The 22,707-nt window shown below is 39.1% G+C and overlaps 1 protein-coding gene across 3 annotated transcripts; it reads right to left on the bottom strand.

Moving 5' to 3' along the window:
- Nucleotides 1-88: 88 nt before the first annotated feature.
- Nucleotides 89-21,929, bottom strand: LOC131237579 (uncharacterized). Of its 3 annotated transcripts, none has more exons than XM_058235420.1 (13): nucleotides 21,543-21,929; nucleotides 21,184-21,278; nucleotides 4,974-5,060; nucleotides 4,730-4,898; nucleotides 4,109-4,633; nucleotides 3,613-3,755; nucleotides 3,314-3,508; nucleotides 3,125-3,215; nucleotides 1,902-2,070; nucleotides 1,431-1,541; nucleotides 1,229-1,325; nucleotides 620-741; nucleotides 89-496 (listed from the first exon to the last, which is right to left on the bottom strand). In XM_058235420.1, the coding sequence occupies exons 1-12, from the start codon at nucleotides 21,702-21,704 to the stop codon at nucleotides 669-671; spliced, it is 1,917 nt and encodes a 638-aa protein (XP_058091403.1). In that variant the 5' UTR covers nucleotides 21,705-21,929; the 3' UTR covers nucleotides 89-496; nucleotides 620-668. The 3 variants fall into 3 exon arrangements, with proteins under 3 accessions (XP_058091403.1, XP_058091402.1, XP_058091404.1); XM_058235419.1 differs by having other exon boundaries at nucleotides 1,431-1,547; nucleotides 21,543-21,920; XM_058235421.1 differs by lacking the exon at nucleotides 620-741 and having other exon boundaries at nucleotides 1,431-1,547; nucleotides 21,543-21,928.
- Nucleotides 21,930-22,707: the final 778 nt, after the last annotated feature.

The following is a 22,707-nucleotide window of genomic DNA, read 5'->3' as shown; positions in this document are numbered from 1 at the left end:
CTCAATTCTCAACATCCTCATTTCAATCATTCTTTTTTTAGCATATGGATCGTAAAATAATCAAGTACCCCACGAGGAAAGCTAACAATAAAAATAAAATAAATCTCCAATTTCCACTTAAATATCTTGCATATCAGTGCACATTGGTATTCATGTTTTTATCCTTCCTTGGAAGATAGAGAGATTACAAAATATCTGCTTTAATAAGACACTGCTACACTTTCAGACACATTGGTGAAATAATCAGCCGTGAGTTTTACTAGTCACCAGAGGGTCCAGATATGAAGAGCACCCACAAAAGGAGAAAACAGCCATCCCAAGTGCTCCAAAAAAAATGCTGGAGGTTGTTTGTTGCACCAAAATGAGTGCCCTCCCATCTTCAAATCAGGTGGTAAGCTTGACAATTTACTGTGAACATAGATAACACATTTGAAGTAGAATGCATGACAGAGACTTCCTGCATCCCCTCCATTGCTTGATCATTTACTTCTCTGCTCTGCAGCCACAAATAAAATGAGACAGCATTAGTTTCTGCAATCAAATTCGCAATTGGATTGTAATATAAATCAAACAGGAGAAGGCATCCAGTATATAGGAACAGGCATCTAACAAAACCAACCTAAATCATGATTGTTGCACTTTTTGCAGACGACAAGTCGCATGGATAGTCATGCTTTAAATTTTACATCATTGCTCCCAAATGCCGCTGTGTTAGGACTGGTGACCGTCCTATGCTTCTTTCTGCATGAAAGATCATCACAGAAAAAAAATCAGTTTCATGTATAAACAACACCTGACCCTTTGCAAGACATATTAATGTGTATGGAAACCTTCCAAACCTTCCCATGCACAGTTGCATTTGGACTCGCTGCGTCTACTTACCTATCTGGACCATCCATTAGGTCCAGTCCACTCTTCTTCCGTTACTGTGCAAAAATCACAGCAATGAGGTCATCCTAAACATCCGCGACTAGACCCATCTTCTATGAACAATCCTCCCGACCCATTCTTGCATCCCACTGATTGGTCGGTTTGGGTCATCCCATCATCATGGTTTCTTTCAAGGCAGCCAGTGAAAAATGGATTGGACCAGATGGAAACTCCAGATGGTATGGATTGTCCACATGGCCAACTGCAACAATGTACATGGAAAGGCTCCAAACATTTGGTCCACTTGATAATTACATCAAACCATAAATTGCAATTTGAACAACCTGCTTCCACCCACCTTAAAGTAGAAATATATTCCTCGACCGCATTTTGTTGGTCCTCATCATAGATAAACCACTTGTCTTGAGGTGTAATCAAATCCCATTTCCCAATATCTTGCAATGAAATAAGACAACAACGAAATTAGTGTCACAAGGTACGAATTCTAGAGTTTCAAGCTCAACCGTTAAGACTGTTGAGACTATGGAGTTAGTACGAACCTTGAAGTATAAAACATGATTTATCACAATAGCTTCTCAATCTCCAATAGATTCGACCACCTCCATCTAAAAGAATAGGCTCCGTCCTGACAGCGTCCAACATTTGTTTCTCTACAGCTATTGTTTGCAAACAAGAAAATGCTCACAAGTTCAAGAGACGCGTTAAAATAAGCAATCAATAAAAAACCATGGCTGCAGACATACAGCAAAAGCTTTGTTCACACTTTGAAAGAACTTGTATTGCCTTGCATATCATGAGCCCTGCTAAGGATTAAACTGCTAGCAGCACTTGTAAGATCTGAGCCATTCATCAGGTAGTGCCCAGCAATGAACATGCATATGCTCATCAAGTGGGCACGAGTAACCAAGAGGTTGACCTGTAGCAAATCACACTAATAGGCAAGAAAAATACAGCATAGCTATGCTTTAATCAAGAATAGAAATGCGCCTAGTAAAAGAATGAAATCATACTTTTAGGTGCCATGGCCATTGCCTCCAGCATCTCAGCATGAGCTTTCTCTGTCTCAATTTTCATTTTCGAAACAATATTCTCATGCTCAACAACTGAAAGAGCACCATTTCTTGAAGAAAGAAGGGCTTGTTCCATCTCATCCTTCACCTTTTGCTTTACAAGCTTCTCCTGCAATTGAAATGCATTTTAAGAATAGACACCACAAAAAATAATAATAATAAATCAATACTAAAGCATAGAGATTAGTTAGTGGTACATGCATGTAGATCCCATCCCTTCTACATGCTGCCACATCTGCCCACAGATGTACGCAACATACAAACTGGCTATCATGCAGGAGCCATCATGCGTGTTTGTTAGTCTTGAGTTCAGAATGAAAAGTCCAAGGGACAGTGACAGTTCATGTTTATTGTGGTAAGATGGGACGTTAGGCCAAGTGCTACCCCAAACAAAAACCAGCGTCTTTTTTCTCGCCCCTATCAATTATGTTTCTCCGAAGTACTAAGAACTATTAAGGTTTTAATGAATGGACTACAAATTCAGGAGCTACGAAGCATATAACAAAGGACATAGAAGGCTTTGTTGATTTTGAACCATACCACTCAACAGACACGAGTTCTACAGGGGTAACAATCCAAAGGACATGTTTGGAATTGGATCCTATCATTTGGAGTCAACCACGAGACACTCCCTAATACCCAAGGACACACACTGCCCCAGAATAAGAAGAAATATAATCTATCACATGTCAAGCTACAAAGAATTTTGATACAAGATTCAGAAGTCAAAGGATTTCATAAGGATTGCAGTTTGAACTCAAGATCTAGTGTGTCAGGCCAAAAGGGGCACGTGCCAAGCAATCCAATGATTAGAACCACCCATGTTCTGAACTCTATGTCAAGTACTATAATCTTTCTTTCTTTATTTTATTTTCCCATTTTCCTTAACAATAATAGAGACAATCATGGGGGCAGAGTGTCATTTATATGATAAATGGTGACAGAGGTAGGTGAGATGGAACATGAGACCACAGGAGGAAGTGAGCACCCACATCCTAAGGGACCCACGTAGGGGTCATTCACTAACAGCTTGAACATTCATGATGGGTCTCACTGGCTGGAAAGCTTGGATCTCTTACACATGTTGCAACATGTAGGAGGCTAGTGTATAAACTTGGAGAATTAGCAAATCTCATGAAGTATATGCTCCAAAACTTGACCACCTTTTCTTTGGCAGCCAGAACTTTAGCTTTTGCTTCCTTCATTCCTTCAACATATTTCAAATTTTCCTTATCAATCCAATTCCTCAGCTGTCTGCAAATGCAAGTTGATGAAATTAAATCTGATTTTTGGAAAGAACGGGTAAAAAACCAAACAATATTGTATTATGAAGATCAGTATATAGCACTTACTCAGTGCCAAGAATCTCATCACAGAGAAAATTCAAGACTCTAAGCTTTTCCGAAGAATCAAGCCTACTATATCCATCAACACCCCTATTAAAATAATCCAAGGAAAATTGCTTTGATCCAAATTGGGATTCAGAGATGCATTTCCCAAGAGCTTGAAACCATGAACTTCCAGTGCTCATTGATTCTGATAAAGATCTAGAAAATAGTCAAAAATCCAACAAACTCTATCAGATAAAAATTGGAAGAATAAAAAACTTAGACAGCTTCTCAAAGAAAATCATGTGGGCTAAAATTTGTACTCTTCTCCAAAGTCCTTTTGCATGAAAGACAGCAATTTGATGTGAAACTGAACAATTGCTGAATATAATCCGCCACGCCCAACACGCCCACGTGTTAGTTCTCGAAGGATTGCTTCCGGCTGGCCTTTCTTCAAATCAAGTACCTAAAGATTAACAAACTGCCTTAAAAAATAAAGCCTCAAATGCTTTCCTACATTCGAACTCAATACATGAATATCAACCATGAGCTCCATAGCAAACTAGGGAATTTTGCTATGCCCACACTCATGGACATGATGGGATCACACACAACCACACATCCAAGCTGTCCATCAGTTGGACATCAATGCACAGATGCATTTCCTCAAAAATTCAGGCCAGCCCAATCAGGCAGACATATATGTAGATTGAATGCATGTGGTAATCAAACAATATCAAGACTAAAGAGTTCATTTCAAATGATAAAACCGAAAGATGGACCAGATGGGTTATGCCATGTTTACGTCTTGATTCTTACTTGTCGAAATGCAGTGCAGAATTCCAAAAATTGCAAGGCCGGTCCAACATCATCAGCTGGTAAATCAACACCACCGACTGTGACTAAATCATGGCCTTGAGGCAATACAACATCTGCATCTACATCTTTGCTGTGGCTTCCCATAGCATGTTTTTTCAGCTTGAAATTTTCTGGCAGCAGCACACTCTTCACTACAGCACCAGGAGTGGTTTCACCATTGGGCACTTTTATCTCACCACCAGCCAGCAACACACCATCACTCCCATTCACCTTCTCATCTTTTGCAATGGGACTCGCATGAATTTTCTCATGAATCCATGCTTGTAAATCATTCTTCTTCTTTAGGCCAGCACCCTTGCCACTGCCTATACATGCATTGCCTTTTCCATCATTAATTTTTACCTTCTTCCTTCCAATCTCAGCCTTTAATTTCACTCCCCCATTGCTTGGTAAAGGCTTGTGTTGCATATTTGGATCAAAAGAAGAGTTTTCCTTCCCATGCTTTCTTTTTGAAGTAATTAACACCTGTAAAAATCCATCGCTGTGTTACAAAAGGGGAAATAGAAACCCATTGACAGAACTTCCTGAAAACTGAAATGGCTGAAAATAGGACCATCAGACCTTGCTTGTAACAGTCAATTTATTTGGAGAGCTGTGCAAATCTGTTACAGCCTTCTCAATGGCCAAACTTTCTTTGCCTTTGAGCTGCAGCATTTCCAAAACTGAAGAAAAACCAGTTTCCTTGGCAGCTTGTGTGAGGGCACCAGTCGGCTGGTGACCTCTTTTCTTCCTGCAATGATAGATTCATTAACAAAGGATAAAACCATGAAAATAATGTTGATTGCAATGAACATTTTTCGCTCACATGCAGATACTGCAGTTGCAGACGCCTCTGCATTTCGGGCACTTCCAATCATCCAGTTTGGCAATCTCTTCGGCTTTCTCTCCATATCTGTGAATAAAGAACCCAAACATTTTAATGATCATGTGTGCTGCACAAGAAAAAGGCTATACAAAAATGTAATGCATCATCTGGTAGGCCCCCACTGTGAATGGGCTGCAGTAGAAAAATCTTGCTGATCAGACAATCTTAACCATCCAACCATGACGGCCTTCATTAAATGGAAAAAGGTCGAATTGGACTAGTAGGATAGTCCAATCTGTGAGATTTTGAAGCAGTAGCCCATAATGTTGGCTGTGCAACAAAAACAAAAAGGAGGGTAAACAGCACAGTATTCCATCACCACATCGTAGATATCCTGCAACAAAGAAACTCACTAATTCAACAATCTTAGGGGTTGTTTGGATGCCTGTAAGTTGTGACTTACAAATGGTGTTTGTGTTTGCCTCTCTCTCTCTCTCTCTCTCTCTCTCTCTCTCTCTCTCTCTCAGAACTTACAAATGGTGTTTGGGTTTCCCTCCCTCCCTCTACCAACCATCATGGACGAGCATGTGGGGCCCACCACAATGTCCTCAAATTCATTCTATATATCAGTTTTTCCATATCATTTCAAGATATGAACCCAAAAATAAAGCTGATCGAAGACTAAAATGGGCCACCCCACAACAAACAGTGGTGATTGTACTCGTACCATTAAAACCCTTGAACCCCACAGAAGTTTTAGAGCAGGCTGATATTTGTGTTTTCCCTTCATCCTAATGAGAATCACCTTATGAATGGATTACGGATTTTTAAAAAAAGGTTGTGGGCCCTAGGAAGGTTTCATTGGTAGATCTCTCCACACCCCCCCACCCCCCCCCCCCCCAAAAAAAAAAAAAACCCCAACCCACTTGTTTAGAATGGTGTGGTCCACTTGGGTCTTGGATCTGCATCATTTCTGGTCTCCATCCTAACATGAGCTGGCGAATCTAATGGAAGGAGCGGATTTCAGGCAGATATCATGGGGGACCCCATAGAGCTTTGGACCATATGGTCTCATGCGCATGAAAGTTATCAGCTAATATAATATTCAAGCTGCATATGACACTTGATACTTGGGCACTCAAACATTGTATAAGTGGCAGACATTTCTCAACTTAAACTGACTAAATTGTGGTACTCACTGTCGCTAGTTTACAATTCCAAAATTAGATTATTTGAACAATTTTAACACTTGATTTGTGACACACGGAAGAGCATGAAGAGAAAGATCACAGTCTTCCTCTAGTAGTGGGCACTTGTTTGATGAGATAGAACAATTGGATGTTTTTCAATTTACATTTGTGAGGGCTTGCAAACTGTGTTCAAGTTTTAATGAGATGTCACGTGTGCAATGCTCAAGTAACAGAAGTTTTATCAATCAACCATGTTAACCTCCATATTGAAAAGCTTGGTTTTTCCTTCAATTGGCTCAATCGCTTTCTAACATTGCTAAGCAAACTAATTATCTTCACTAATCAGTTATAATTGGATTTTGATTTTTTTTTTTTTTCCTTCTCTTCTTTTCAATTGGTATGAATGTGTGCAACTAGGTTCATGGATAACTTAGATTTTAAGTATTGCAAATTTTCATGCTTTTTTAAAAATAAGAATAATTGGATTGGCTTGTGTTTTTGAGCCATGGGTTACACACAGTGACCTAATACGAAGCTTGGATGCAGCACACATTTGCCACATGTCGCCACTTATTTGAAGTAGTTGCCCCACATTACAAGCATTTAGAATTTATGGGCCCACTTTTGTGGTTCACCTGATGATTGCTTTAGCCTAAGAATCATTTTATAAATTCATCAAGATGGGCTCAACCCAATGGCATATCTTGTCAAGCTTTTTTATGTGATTTGAATATTTTGAAATGATTCCCAACTCTAAACTCTGTATGGTGTGTATACATAACTACTTACCTATAAGTGACTTACTAGCTATCCAAACACAAAAAACCACTTACCTATAAGGCCCTGTTTGGATTGTAAGTCATTTTGCTTAAGCTACCTATGCCTCCAGTAGCTTATCTTGATTTTTACTTATTCGGCAAAAAAGTACATTTGGTACACAACATACTCATCAACCAAAAAGTAAAAAAGCATTTTGGATTCCAATATGATACAAGTAATTTTTGAATCTCTTCCATTAGTCTCTATTTCTCCTCTCTTTTGCCTTTTTTTTAATCTTTTCCATCAAAACATCTTTTAATTTATTTATTCTTGCAAGGACCACCTTTAATATCCACTTGTCGGGCATTGGATGTGAATTGCCCATCATGAGGGGCCCAACCTCGCAATGGGTGATCCATCATGCAAGGTTGCCTTAGATGTGGGTCATTATTCATTACTGACCAACCCATCCTTTATGTGGGCCCCACCATCATTGTTAATTGTCCATCATGTGAGGCCCACCTTCATTGCCCATTGCCCATCATGCAGAGCCCACCTTTGATGTGGATCATCCATTATGCAGGCCTCACCTTCAAAGTGGACTGTCCATCCTGCAAGGCCCACGTTAGATGTGAGCCATTCATCATTTAGGGCCAAGATTTGATGCAAACCATCCATTATGTGGGGCCCATCTTGATGTGGGTCATTCATCATGTGCACCCACCTTCAATGTCCAATGCCATCATGTGGTGCTCACTTTGATGTGGACCATCCATCTTGTGAGCCCCACCTTCAAAGTGTGTCATCCATCTAGTGGGGCCACTGTGGATGTGAGCCATTCATCATTAGGGGCCCACCTTTGATGTTAACCATCCATTACATGGGCCCACCTTAACCTGCATCATCCACCATATGGGACCCACCATCAATGTTAATTGTCCATCATGTGAACCCACCTTTAATGTAGACCATCCATCATGTGGGCCCCACTTTCGATCCAAGCCATCCATCATGCCAGGCCACCTTTGACAAAAAATTTGAGAAAGAGAAGGGTGGGTGGGCTAAAAAGTGTGTACGCATTCACCCAAATCATAAATCTCAAATAATCATACGATAATTGTAGATTACATAAATGGGCCAAAAAATTACTTAGAAATCATTTTTTTTGAAAATTTTTATTGAATTTTTTTCTTTTTTCTTTGTACCCTTTTGCTCATAAAACATGAAAAGACCTCCCTTATTAAATATATCCTCATTTTTTTTCTTTTGAGAGAGAGAGAGAGTGTGTGTGTGTGTGTGTGTGAGGCAAGAGAGGATTTAGGGATGGTGGGCTTCCTTCCAAGTGGAGAGGCGCTCGAGAATTGTTTTATTCAAAAAGCTCCAGATGTTAAAGCAGAAATTGAAATTGTGGCACTAGGAGGTTTTTGGATTAAGGGAAAATGAAATGACTTCTACGCTCCTAGCCATCCAAGACTTGGATTTGAAGGAGGTTGGTTTATTATTAGAGGAGAACACTATTGCTAGAGAATCTCTCTCACGAATCTGTTTTAAGACTCAAAGAGGAGGAGATTAAATGGCATCAACGGTCTCAAGCCCTTTGGTTGAAGGAGGGAGATCACAATACTAAATTCTTCCATAGTATTGCTAATGCTCGATCATGAATGATTTAATATCATCCCTTATGGTTGACAATGTCCTTGTCTCTGATAAGAAATCCATCTCTGATTCAATTGTTGACTTTTACTCAAAGCTGCTATTTGTCGATGATGTTGACCAACCTAAAATCGATGATCTCACTTTCAATTCCATCTCAGAAGATCAAGCCTTGCAATTGGAAAGACCCAACAATTTAGATGAAATTAGGAATGTTCTCTAGGGTCTTGGTAGGGATAAAGCCCCGAGCCTGGATAGGTTTCCAATTGCTTTCTTTCAGCACTTTTGGCAAACTATTCAAGTGGATATTCATGCTTCTTCGGTTAGTGATTCCTAAGATTGTCTCCTTTTCAATTTGTTTTTGTTGAGGACAAGCAAATTCAAAATTGTGTGTTAATAGCAAATGAATGCCTTGACTCTTGTACTTAGGATAAAGAACATATACGAGTGTATCTCATCTCCAAAAATTTTAGTTTTGATTAACGACTCTCCTTCTGGTTTCTTTAGGTCTTCCAGAGGTCTAAGGTAAGGAGACCCTTCGTCGCCCTTCCTTTTTGTTATTGTGACAAAAGCACTCAATAGAATGTAAGGGCAAAAGAGGTTAAGCTTTATAACGATATGCTAATAAAGAATTCCCCCATTCGCATAAATCATCTTCAATTTGCTGATGACACATTTTTTGTGAAGATAACAAGATTATATTAACTTTCTTAAGTATGACCATTTGTTGGTTTGAGGTAATTTCAAGTCTGAACGTTAATCTGTCTAAAAGTGAAATTTTTTATGTCAATATCCAGACTGAGGTAAATAACTCTCTTGTGGATATGTTTGGTTGTAAGGTAGGTGTTGTCGACCATTTATATGGGCCTGCCTTTATGCGTTGGAAAACATCCTATTTTGTTATGGGACAAAATTGTGGAAAGAATGGAAAGAAAACTTCCAAATTGGAAACTGAATGTTTTATCCCTCGGAGGACATCTCAATCTGAGCCAAATCCCCTTTATCGACAACTGAAGAAAAGAGGAATGATGGTCCCCAACGTCTGCCTCATTTGCTTCAAAAGCAAGGAGACTACAGATCATCTCTTCATCCATTGCCACTTTGCTCTTGATATTTGCTGAAGTGTTCTAAGATTGGCAGGAATCTCGTGGGTGATAACCAAATTTGTTGAACGCATCTTCTACTCATGGCATTGGGATTTTGGAGGAGTCATTGGAAAGAGGAAATGGAGAGCCATTTTGCTAGTTGTGGTTTGGGCTATATGGGTTGAGCAAAACAACCGATGTTTTAGGAATAGAAGCATTTCTTCAGCAGGCATCTTTTCTAGAGTCCTGATGTTATCTAGGGATTAGGCTCCATAAACTTCTCTTCATTTAGGTCTCCTAAGGGTTTCTAGCTAGGGGGCAGTTCCAGACTTGGGGTCTGGTTGTTGTTTTGCTTTCTTTCCTTTTGTAATTATCTTCTAAGTCTATTTTTGTTGAGGACAAGCAGCTTTTATAAAGTTTCTCATCTTTCAAAAAACAAAAAACAAAACAAAACAAAGAAATCAAGATATTATTCACAATAGAATCAAATGCCATTTTTTCTAACATGATTCTACACTTAAGAAAGGTACAAAAGAAAAAACTATTAAAGGACTCTTTTATGTTTTTTAATATAAATTTTTCGAAAGACAATAAAAGAAAACAAAGGAACAAGATGAGAATCCTTTAATATCATGATATGTATACCATATACATTTTCTCAATTGATAGTATCATTATATGTATTACTTTTTTGGTACATGTTGATGGGAAATTGGTGATTAATAAGTTTTTAATATTTTTTATTTACTTATATTTTTTTCATTATATATATATATATATATATATATATATATATATATATATATATATATATATATATATATATAGGGAAAAGGTACTATGCGCTCAACCTCACAATAAGCTCCCGTGAGGTCGAGCTGTGTGGGCCCCACCGTGATGCGTGTTGACCATCAACACCGTGCATTTGATGGGTCCCCTCTAAATTATGGGATATCCCAAATATCAACCGTATACGGAACTCAGGTGGGCCATACCATCTAAAATCATGTGAAGACATGCCAAAAACATATAAAAGCACTTGGTGGGGCCCACCTGAGTTTTGAATGCTGCTGAAACTTGGTCTGAACCCTCATCCAAGTGGGACACACATAATGGATGGGCTGGATTTGCAAACCACATCTCGGTGGGCCCAAAAAATGATTATGAATGTTTTAATGGTGCACGGCCCCTCCCCACTTCTATATGTGGTGTGGCCCACACAAGTCATAGATTGACTTGATTTTTGAGACCTAGGCCCACGATGGAATGGTGCATCTGACTGATGGGGTAGATGTTCGAAACGCATCACGGTGGGGCCCACACAGCTCGACCTCATGGGACGATCCCATCAACTCGAGCGCATAGTACCTTTTCCTATATATATATATATATATAAAACAATACAATTTGCGATTCAACCTCATTGATTTTAAGAGGGTGCCAAACTTAACTTCCATTAAAGACATAGCTTATTTGTTGTTATAAGTTTTTTTTAAGAGTTATTAATAAAGGTGTATCCAAGGGCTTGTTTGGAAACTTGTATTTGGAATGCATTAAAATCTATATCACAATCACATTGGAATCAAGGTGATTCCAAATCCTAAGTTGTGTTTGGCAACTTGTAACACTAGTTTCCAAAACTTTTGTTTGAGAGCACTTATTTGGAATACATTGGAATTCTTTAACATATTCACTTACCTAAATTTGATTAATTAAATCAGCTTCAATATCCCAAATTAGAGTACACATGATATTTGATGGAATCATTGTAATAAGCCCATTGAAATATGTACTCTAACCAAAAATGAGGAAATTCCAAGCCTTAGGTGGGCCAAAAACATACGGATTACAAATGAGCGACTAACCAGCATTTTTTAACCATCCATTTAGATGATCAACATTTGGACAATTTGAATAATTCTATTGATGTGATTTTAGTGCCGCAGCCAATAATTAGATTGTTGTGAGTATCATCAGCATGCCACATGTACAATAGATTGGTAGCCTAGTAATATCTTTGTTACTCATCCAACTCTCCTACCTTCGAAAGGGATTAAAAATGCATTTCACTCCCATCACAACCAAATCTCAATAAAAATTTAAGATTTCAAAACACACCAAAAGTGTGTATAATATCTCTGATTCCATATACCTCTGAATACTTGACTACCAAACACAAAAAAGTAACATCTTGGATTCAAAACACACATTTGCCTCCAAAACCTTGTTGATTGTACAAACTAGATTTTTCTTTGCTTTAAGAGGATAGAATTATCGGCTTTGCAAAGCCTTAGAATAACTCAGAAAATTGATCCTATAAAAGGAAGGAAGAGAAAACAAACAAAATAATAATAATAATAATAAACTATTTTTTTTCTACTGCTTTACTCTTCACACTTGCTACAACCGGATACACAAAGTGCCTTTTTACAAGCTTTTGAATGAAGGTGAAAAGACAATAATACCCCTACTAGGAGCTTCTACCATTTAATATTTATAAAAGTCTACATAGCCTTTCCATCTTCCAAAATACCTCCATGAACATTGTTACAGTTGCATTGGAAGTTCAACCATCACCAACTGGAAATGAATTTTGGTTTGCAACTCCAATACTCCCCTTCAAACCAAAATAGGCTTCATTCCAAGCATCAATCTAAGTTTCTTGAATGTATCAGTTGGCAGTGCTTTGGCAAAGATGTCTGCCACTTGTTCAGTGGTATGACAGTACTCTAGCGTTACTGATTTTTTACTTTACTTGATTTCTCAGGAAATGATACCTTATATCAATGCGCTTGCTCCTTCCATGCTGCACTGGATTTTTGGCAAGCTCAATTGCCAACTCGTTGTCCACGTATATAATAGTCTTCCTGTGAATGCTTCGACTCCTTTCCATATTCCTTAGCCATATCGCCTCACATACAGTGGACGAAGCTGCTACATACTCGGCTTCACATGTGGACAGCACTACCATACTCTGCTTCTTTGAGTTCCATGTGAATGTTGTCAATCCAAAATAAAAAGCATACCCTGTGGTACTCTTTCTTTCATCTTGGTCACCACCCCAATCACTATCAGAGTGTAACACCCCGTACCTTTCAATACTCAAGTGCTACTATAGAGATCTAAATCAGCCTGCACGTGTGTGGGAACACACGTGACTCACCTTATGCATCATCATCCAATGGTCCTAAATCTATCCATCTCGACCATCTGGTGCAATCTTATCCAAATATTAAGTTATCTGATCGTTGACCTTTGGCCGGACCATCATGCCATACCTAAGCTGGATTGCAACTCACCAGAATCGAGACCAAACTCATAGATCCACAATATCTAACTTGAAGGCCTACTACCTGATTATTACACTTAGAGCATCAGATCATTAATTCAACCATTGGCCTACATCTAGACAACCCTAGGACCCTTAGGACTATTGGAAGAAATCACTATCCTTAGATCAAGTGATCCATCCATTAAATGGACCATCGCACCTTAGTGGAATGGTGTCAAACCTCAAAGGACTTAATTATGGAAATTCAATCGCGACAAAACTTCACCTAATGATCTATTAGAACAAGTGAACCGTACATGGTCATTTTCAGGACCTAACTCAGCAAATCCACTGTTCATTGGGCCCACGACTCAATGTAAGATGATTTAATACTTATTTACACGACTTAGCCACCACATTGAGAAAGCAATCGTTAAAACCCATATATATTAGCTTAAGGACAACTAAAAGTATCAGTGATTGGATCGGGAAATGACCCAACCATTAATTGTCAATAATCGTTAGCGAAACACTGAGATCCTTGTTGTATGGCCCACTGAGCTTTAGATATGCATCATCCTTAGACTAACAACCCTTATAGGAGATGTAAAAGCAGTTGAATGGTGTGGATTTGTGAATCACATCACAATGGACCTCACTTTAGGACCACAATACACTTTCACTGACCACATAAAAGGTTAGATCCGTCCGTGGGGCCCATAGCATATCATTAGACGATATCCACCAAGCGACCACCTAATTTAGAAATTCTTGGGACCATTGATGGTCAAAATTGATAGAATCCAGCCATTAGATTGACGTAACTCAACGTTTAAAGTCCCGCCACTTGATCTCACTAACACTAACCAAACGATCTAAGTGGTAATCAAATCCCACTTAGATGGCTCTTAAGACTGCCAGGACCATTAATTAGTGGTCTTGAATCAATCCGCCCATTGAATTATAGAGCGCACACTGCAGATGGTATGTGGTTACTTAAAATAACCTAATTAAATGGCTTGATGGAGACAATTGTGAACTGAGCAACTTAAGGATCATGTGGGGTCATTTAGATTAACACCTCGAGCCAATCTAACCGTTAGATTGTTAGTAAGTGTCATTAAAACCCTAAGAATAAGGTAGTGTGGCCCACCTAAGTTTTAGATCAGCCACACCCTTGGGCCAACGACTAAAGATGAGTGGGCTAGAAGGATGGAGGGGGTGGATCTCCTAATACAACCCCTAGCAACCAGATCGACAGATCCATCGTTCATCTAGCCTTCAAAACTCCGTCAAACGATACAACGCTTAACCATTATAATTGGGCCATTTGATCACTAAATTCACCAATGATTTTCACTTAAACTGAGCTAGGAACCCCGAGGGATCACCAATGACTAGGCTTAGAATTGATCTAACCTTATGTTTAGAAACCACGGTTCACTTAAACCTTGGATCTTCCTGATCTTTGGCCAAGGGCGCTATTTGGACGCGAGGGATCTGATGGACGAAGTGGATTTCACCTGAACATCATGGTGGACCCCACTATGCGCCGCATGTGCACCAAAGGAGGTGCACTCGCCATGCACGGGTCCTAGGAGCCCAGTCAACATGGGCTAAACCACGTTTTCTATAAAAAAAAACAGAGAGAGATTTCTCTCTCTTTGGTTTTTGACAAGAGACGGACGATTGTCTAGAGTTCTGATCGGTGGCCCACCATCTGGCCCCATTAGGACGATCCAAACTGTCCATCAGATTAGAGCATGGGGCTGACCAAAACCCTGACTATTCCACATGACAGTGTGCACATATGTGGGCACAAATCCAAATGTAGGTGGACTGTGAAAAACCATATTTCCAAAAATGGTAAACACCTTGCGGTTTGCCAACTTGGCGATCCGTGTGAGGCCGAATCCGCCTATCCTAACCATCCATCTTAAAGCAATCCTAGCCCCACAAAGCTAGGGTTTCATGCAAAGAAAGAGAGAGAAACCGTAGCCACACCAACTCTTGGTTTTTCAAAAAATTGAGCTAAGAGCTTCCAAGCTCTAGATCTTCGTTCGACCTTCGATTTCTCTCCTCCACAAGCTCCTTGGAGCTAATCCATACTGTCCATGAAAGCCGGATTGAAGAGAAACACCACCATTTGGAAACCGCCATTAACTTCAGAGATTCTTCCTCACTCGCTGTCGCGGCACACCACACTAAGTCCTAAGTGGCTCTAGAAGAAAAGGGAGAAAGGAAAAAATAGGAAGAATAGAGAAAGAGAGTGGGAAAGCAGGTGCATGTGCAGCATTATCTCAGCCCAAACCAAACTAGACTGACTCATGGGCTATTGTCCAGTCGACTAGACTCGACTCGCTGAATCTGAGTCGGGTCGACCTTAGGTTAGTGAACCCTGTTGGACTAAGAAGGAGAAGAAGAGAGAAAGAGAGGTGAGGCGAGGTTGACACCAAGTCGGCACGCTAACTCGCCAAGTCCAGGTTTTGTAAAAGTCCAGGGAGAGAGTGAGAGAAAAGAGGAGGAAGGAAGAAAACGAGAAGGAGAGAGAGTGGGTTGGAGAGTGAGTTGACTCATTGTCGAGTCAACTAGGCCAAGTCGAGCATGGACTAATGTGTTTGGGCTGAGCCTTGTTCAGGTCCAGTTAGCGCTGAACTCGCACGAGAGGAGTGATGACAATGTGGGGCCGTTGGGAACAGATCAGTTTTAAAACTCAACTTGCTGTCAAGTTAACCACTGTAAGCTAGCTTCCCTCTCCCAAAGTAAATTTCATGATTTATCATCATCATTATTATTGATACTATAATTATTGCAATTATTAAATGTAGTTAACCATTAGTAGGTTAATTTTGCTAGTATTAGTTATTATAAATACTTGATATTAACAATTATCATTATTAATGCTATTCTTATTTTGTCATTAGTAGATTATTGATTATAAGATTAGTGTTGTCAATATTAATAGACAATTATTATTTATTTTTACTTCATTCTAATATTATTATGAATTAATTATATGAGTTAGATTTCAAACTCTTAAGCCAAAGTCTAAGATTAGATTAATGGATAAAACCCTAAACCTAGGTAATCCAAACCCTAGGTTAAGACCATAACCATGATCATTGTGATTATCAAGCATGATTGACCACTAGGCTAATTCTTCATACTAATATTGGATGTTATAAATAAACCTACGATTATTAGACATTTATATTTTATTTACTATCCTTAAGTATTATCATGAATAAGTTCAGTATTGATAGCTATTATTATCATCACTAGAAAATACTATCATTTTCATTATGGGATTAGTATAAGTATTGTTAATATTTATTATTAGTCATCATATTATTGTTAATAAATAATATATTTCTATTACCTTTATTATTTAATAGATTATTAGTCATTATAAGAACATTAGATATTGTTGGTATATTTAAATATCAACTTATGAATCATCATTATTAATATTAATGGATTAATGCTCCTATTATGAATATTATTTGATCCATTGTACAAAAATAATGATAATAATAGTAATCAAAGTTCAAATCCTAAAACCTAAGCCTAAAACTAAACCCTAAGATGAAAACCCTAAGTTCTACATCAATACCCTAAAAACAAGTGATCCAAACCTTAGGTTATATTAATCTTGACCATAAATACCTTGTAAAAAACCTAATCTCACGTATAACTTTACAATCCATGGTAGGATTCAATTCTAAGGGTACACGCATTTCCTAGCAACATTAGTTGGCGATTCAAAATATAAAATGATGATTTCTTCCCATTGAGCTTTCCATTTTTCCATTAGCTTAAGTGATAGTTTTTATTTTAATTCCGATTGATAATTGATGTCGTCATTTTATAATCACATGTGTTAATTGTGAGAATTGAATTACTAGATTACATGCACAATATTACCCTGCATAATTTCACATGCTTGTGGATTACTTGTGGATTGCTTATGAAACTTAAACTAATACATCAGTAGGAAACCCTCACTTATAAATGTACACCCATACTTGGGATGTAACTCAATTGATTATAATTGTAATGGACCTTTGACTTAATAGTTATTGAATAGTGATTTAAATCAAATACTGATATGGGCCTACCATCCAGAAGTTATTGTATCTAAGTAGTTTTTAAGAATGGTTTTTTAACACATGGTTTTAATATTTGCCTATGTTGCTTAATTTTGATATTTGCCCTATGCGGCTTAATTTTGATATTTACCCTATGAGTTTTGTTTTGGTGTTTGCCCTATATGGGTTCGATATATTATTTTGCACAACCATGCAATGGTAAGCCCCATATTCTAAAGTGTGATCGGCCACTAGTCGATTGGCTTCCATTAAACATCCTAAGGTGGTAGCCTCACGAGTCAGGGATGGTGGAATGAGATACTATGCCTGAGCTGTCGGCCTACGCTGGGTGATGAACCCCTCATAGTGACCTTTGAGTTTTATTAAACTGGTTGATTGTAAATGGACTAATAATGGTTGGGCTAATTATACATTTATAGCATTCGAGTGATGACGAATGGCTAATTCTTGATGTTATAACACGTGCCTAATAGGATTTAGTTGGGGTATTGTTTCGCTAGCTTCTAGACCACTGACTATCGAGCCACCTTCGGTGAGTTTGGCACTACACGTGTACTATGTACTTTCGCTAGTGACAAGCCACATTACATGGGTTTTGCCCAAAAGCCAACTGGATGAACATCCCCAGTTGATGTGTACTCATGCATCCATGCATCTAATAAGACTGCATAATGTATTGTTTTATATGCCTTGTTATATTTTATAATTATGCTTACCTAATGCGGCAGTGTATAATTTTGAGAGGAATTCACACTGAGCTGGCCACTCATTCATCAAATATATAACCGTACAGATAGCACAAGTGGCACAGTTGATATTCATGTTCATATTGATGAAAAACAGGGTGCAATCGTCAAGGATGCATGATTGTATTACTAAGAGTTGCTATGTAATTTCACAGCTCAAGATTTGTTATAATGTATTTTATTTTACATGCAATGTTATCTCATTTTGTAATTGTAAGCATTGAGACATTAGTTTATATAAGTCATTATAGGCAATCGCTCGTAAAATTTTAATGTAAGTGCGAATTTTCCTTTATGTTAATTTGTCCATCTTTCGCTAAATTGCTAACTCTGAAAGAAAATAAAAAATAATAATAATAATACATATACATGTAATTTGGCTCTCTAAAGATTAACACTCAGGTTTTTGGAAAATGAGTCATATACTTGCATATACTCAGATTCTGAAAACACAGGGTGTTACACAAAGTATGCATACAAGATCGCATAATCATAAGGATAAAAAAAACTAAATTCAATAGTCCATTTGATATACCTCAGAATTCTTTTTGCAACTAGCCAATGTGAATCTTTTAGCACTTCCATATACCAGCTTAGAACCCCAACACTATAGACTATATCTATCCTGGTGATTGTGAGGTTACTTGGACTTCCGATTAGGCTCTTGAATAAAGTTGAATCAACATTTTTTCCTTCACCATCTTTTGTGAGCTTCAAGCCTGTTGCAACAGGTGTATTCACGGCTTTACAGTCGGTCATCTGAAATTTCTCAAGAAGTTTTTTTACACAGTTCTTTTATGATATATAAATGCTGCCAACTTGTCGTTTCACTTCGATGCCCAAGAAGAAGGACATCAATCCATCATCAGTCATCTCGAACTCATTGAACATATCTTGCTTAAATTCTTCAAACATCGTCTAGCTATTTTCTGTGCAAATCATCAACATATAAACAAGCTATAAGCATATTGCCATAGGCATCCTTCTTTATGTAGACAGCATGCTCATACGGACATTTGACGAAACCATTCTCTTGAAGATAGCAATCAATCTGTGCATTCCAAGCACAAGGAGCTTGCTTTAACCCATTTAGGGCTTCTTTCAATCGATACACATTGTGTTCCTCCCCTTGCATAACAAAGCCTTCAAGCTGGTCAACGTGGACTTATTCTTCGAGTACTCCATTTAAGAATGCGGATTTCACATCCAATTGGTAGATTATCCAACTGCAATGAGCTGCAAGGGAGATAATCATCCTCACAGTGTCAAGGCGAGCAACTGGGCAAAAACTTCTTCATAGTCTAGCCCATATTTCTATTTGTAGCCTTTGCTATGAGCCTTACTTTATATCGTTCAATCTTACCATTGGCATTCCGCTTGATTTTATACACCCATTTGAGACCAATGGTCCCTTCATCGACTGAGATCATCTCCCATGTGTGATTCTTCTTAATAGCATGGATCTCTACTTCCATAACCTTTCTTCAACATTCTTTGGTGCGGTCATCTCTAGCTGACTTGAATCATTCAACCCCTTCCATCAATCACGACAATCTAAGCAAGAACAAGGCCGTTAGAAATACAGGGACCAACACCAGAAGATCCATCACTTTCAACAAGGAGACATCATCGCTTTCCTTGCAGGAATGGCCCACTGGTGCTACAACAACAATGAAACTCCACTGGTTGTGATCGTTGTATTCGACACCAATAACTAGGCTAACCAACTTAATCAAAATCTCAATAGATTCCAACTAGTAGGGTCCCAGCAATACGAACCGCAAAGCAAAAAGCAAGCAACAAGCAGGATAGAGAGCAACTGCGGCACGGTCGGCCATTCTCTCGACCATCCCATCAGCCAGCCTACCAGCAAAAATCTAGCAACAACAACATCTTCAGCGGCTTCAATGTAAAGACAATGGCGGAGGCTTTTAGCGTGAGCTCCAAGACGGCGAGGATGATCGAAGGGGCAATATCATCTGTGTGGAGAATGGGCTTCAGGTGGTGAGGCCACCAAGGAGAGAGGAGGATGAACAACGAGAACAAAGGGGTTTGAATGGGTTGGAAGAGACCACCTGCTCCATGAGACTGACAGAGAACATTGTAGACCCCACATGTTGTCATGTACACACCCCATGGTGGACGCATCAAAAATACCAACAGCCAAAATCTTCCTATCCTCAAGACTCTCCAAATGAGTGCTAAGAGGGGTGTCCTCTACAGGAATGCTCTCTTGGCACCTCACTGGAACTTGAACGCCCACAACATGGTGTATGTCACTAGGGGCAACAGCCGGATCCAGATCGTAAGAAACAACGGGCAGTCCCGTCTTTGATGGTGATGTTCATCAGGGCCAGCTGGTGATCATGCCACAGTTATTCGTCGTGCTAAAACAAGTTGGGAACGAAGGGTTCAAGTACATCGCCTTCAAAACCAACGACAATGCGATAAATATAATAAACCCACTCGCTGGCAAGGCATCCACTTTCCGGGCCATGCCAAAAGACATACTGATGAATGCTTACAAGATCTCAAGAGAGGAAACGAGGAGATTGAAGTACAATAGGGGTGAGGAGACGAAGGTGTTTGAAACAAGTTATCAAAGGTCCGAGGGAGGAAGGGCTTCCGCTTGATGCAAACAAGAGTTTTCGTAGTTTGTAAGTGTTAATATAAGGGAATAAATGGTGGAAGAGGATATCGGAGTTGCAAACCAAAATTCATTTCCAGCTGGTGACAGTTGAACTTCCAATGCAACTGCAGCAGTTTTTATGGAGGTATTTTGAAAGATGGAAAGGCTGCGTAGATTTCTATAAATATTAAATGGTAGAAGCTCCTTGTAGGGGTGTTGTTATCTTTTTTACCTTCATTCAAAAGCCTGTAAAAAGGCACCTTGTGTATCCAGTTGTAGCAAGTGTGAAGAGTAAAGCAGCAGGGAAAAAAAAAAAAATTGTTTGCTCTCTCTTCCTTCCTTTTACAGAATCAGTTTTCTGAGTTATCTTAAGGCTTTGCAAAGCCAATAATTCTGTCCTCTTAAAGCAAAGAAAAATCTGGTTTGTACAACCAACAAACCTGACTGCCAAATGGCCCCTCAGATTCAATGTGTCAAGCAGCCCTAATGATTTGGAGCTTACATCCAAAGTAGCAGCGTGAAGTCACAACTTAAAAACATACAGTCATCCAAACCACTCCTTAACCAACCAAACAGTGACATAGAAATGAAGAGTAGAAAAGGAACATCAGCAATGGTCAATATTAAACAGAATTAAAAGGTCCATGAATCAGACAAATTTGATTGCCTGATCTAGGCAATTTTCCCATCGTGACCCATCTACAATAGAGTTCACCCCATGAACGGCCCAGATCACCAGACTAATGTGATTTATAAAAGGAGAATAACCTGTTCAGGAGGCATTTGCGACAGATTTTAATGGTGCAACGCTTGTGCCTAACATTCTTGCAGGAAGCAGCTAAGCCTGAAATTTTCTGCCGACACTGCATTGAAAAGAAAAGAACAAATCAATACAAAATTTTAAATGAAAAATGAAATTTTTGATTTGGGTTTTTTTTTTCCTAGACAAAAATCTACAAAGAAAAGATGAAAATCTTGATTTGGGTGTTTTTCTTTTTGAAAGAAAAGAAATCTAAAATGAAAGATAGAAAATCTTGATTTGAGTGTTCATCTTTTCTAGACAAGAATTCAAAATGAAAGATGAAATTTCTTGATTTGGGTGTTTTCCTTTGTCTTGTATTTCTTACCTGGTGGCAAGTCTTTCCATCTGAGTCTTGGGTTGAAACTCCGCCAATGTGAATTGCTGGTGATTTCATGCGTTTGGGAGAAGACCGGTGACGGGTTTTTTTCTGGTGGGAAGAGAGAGAACTGTTCTTGTTGGTTTGGGTGTTGGGGGAAGAAACTGCCATTTTTTCTTCTGTTTTTGTTTTTGGTGGAAAGGAAGAGAGAAAGGAAGGATTTGGCAAGATGGGTGTTGGGGGAAGCGTTTTGTATGAAGTGGCGGTTTGATTTTGGGCGGGCGAAGAAATTGAGAGAGAGAGAGAGAGAATTTGTGACGGGAAAAGGGCGGGTGGGTTGGTTTTTCGTTTGGAGCTTGAAATTTTTGAAATGTTTTACTTGAAACGGTGAAATCGAAAATTTATACGGCGGTTCGCGGGAGTCGCAGAAATCGGAGTGTTGAGGCGCCGCACACGTGCCTGCGTGAGACACGTGGAGATATCCTGATCTGCTTTGGATGGGGTTCCTTCTTATGGGAAATGATCCGGTGCATTGGGTAAGTACCGGAATATGGTGGAACCATCTGTTCACCGTAAAATATGATTTATAAATCCGGTCCATCCATCTAATGGGCCCGAATATAAGTGAAGAGAGTGATTGGTTGATGTGTCTAATGGCTGTGATTATGGACACGAGCCATCCATGATAGGGCCCAGTAATGGATAGACACACAGCAACGTACGGTGGAGAGAGGCCATACCAACAGTAGAGTGAAATCCAGGCAGGCCCATTCTCTTGCTAAGAGATTAGAAAGATCTGCTCATTAGGTGGGCCCATCATGTAGGTGACTGTAGATTTCCATAAACTCTTTTAACCAGTCATTTCGTCATAAACATGTGGCCCACTTGATGAGCGGACTTGCCTAACTCTTGCTGGTACGGAGCACATGAGGACCAATCCAAGTAGGCCCATTGGGCTTGAAACTATGCCCAGATCTACAGGACTTCAATATCGGGCCTGAATTTCAGGCCCGGTGTGGCTGGATCCTGAGTACCGGGTTTCTCTGGATCGAGTTTCTGCCCAAAATGGCCTGGAATTTAAATTTTTAAAAAATAAAAAATAAAAAAAATTTTGACCTTTGGTGTATGGATTTGATTGAGCACGAATGATATCTGTCCATTGAAAAGGAACACC

The sequence above is a fragment of the Magnolia sinica genome, chromosome 2 (genome assembly GCF_029962835.1).
Source record: "Magnolia sinica isolate HGM2019 chromosome 2, MsV1, whole genome shotgun sequence".
NCBI classification, from domain to species: domain Eukaryota; kingdom Viridiplantae; phylum Streptophyta; class Magnoliopsida; order Magnoliales; family Magnoliaceae; genus Magnolia; species Magnolia sinica.
Note: the sequence above shows the minus strand (reverse complement) of the source record. Positions and strands in the feature narration are given on the sequence as shown.

Coding starts and splice junctions, on each gene's coding strand:
- LOC131237579 (XM_058235419.1), bottom strand. CDS start 21,704: ATGGCAGTTTCTTCCCCCAACACCCAAACCAACAAGAACAGTTCTCTC. Junction 4,899..4,973: donor TGCAACTGCAGTATCTGCAT/GTGAGCGAAAAA, acceptor CTATCATTGCAG/GAAGAAAAGAGGTCACCAGC. Junction 2,071..3,124: donor TTCTGGCTGCCAAAGAAAAG/GTGGTCAAGTTT, acceptor TTTCAATTGCAG/GAGAAGCTTGTAAAGCAAAA.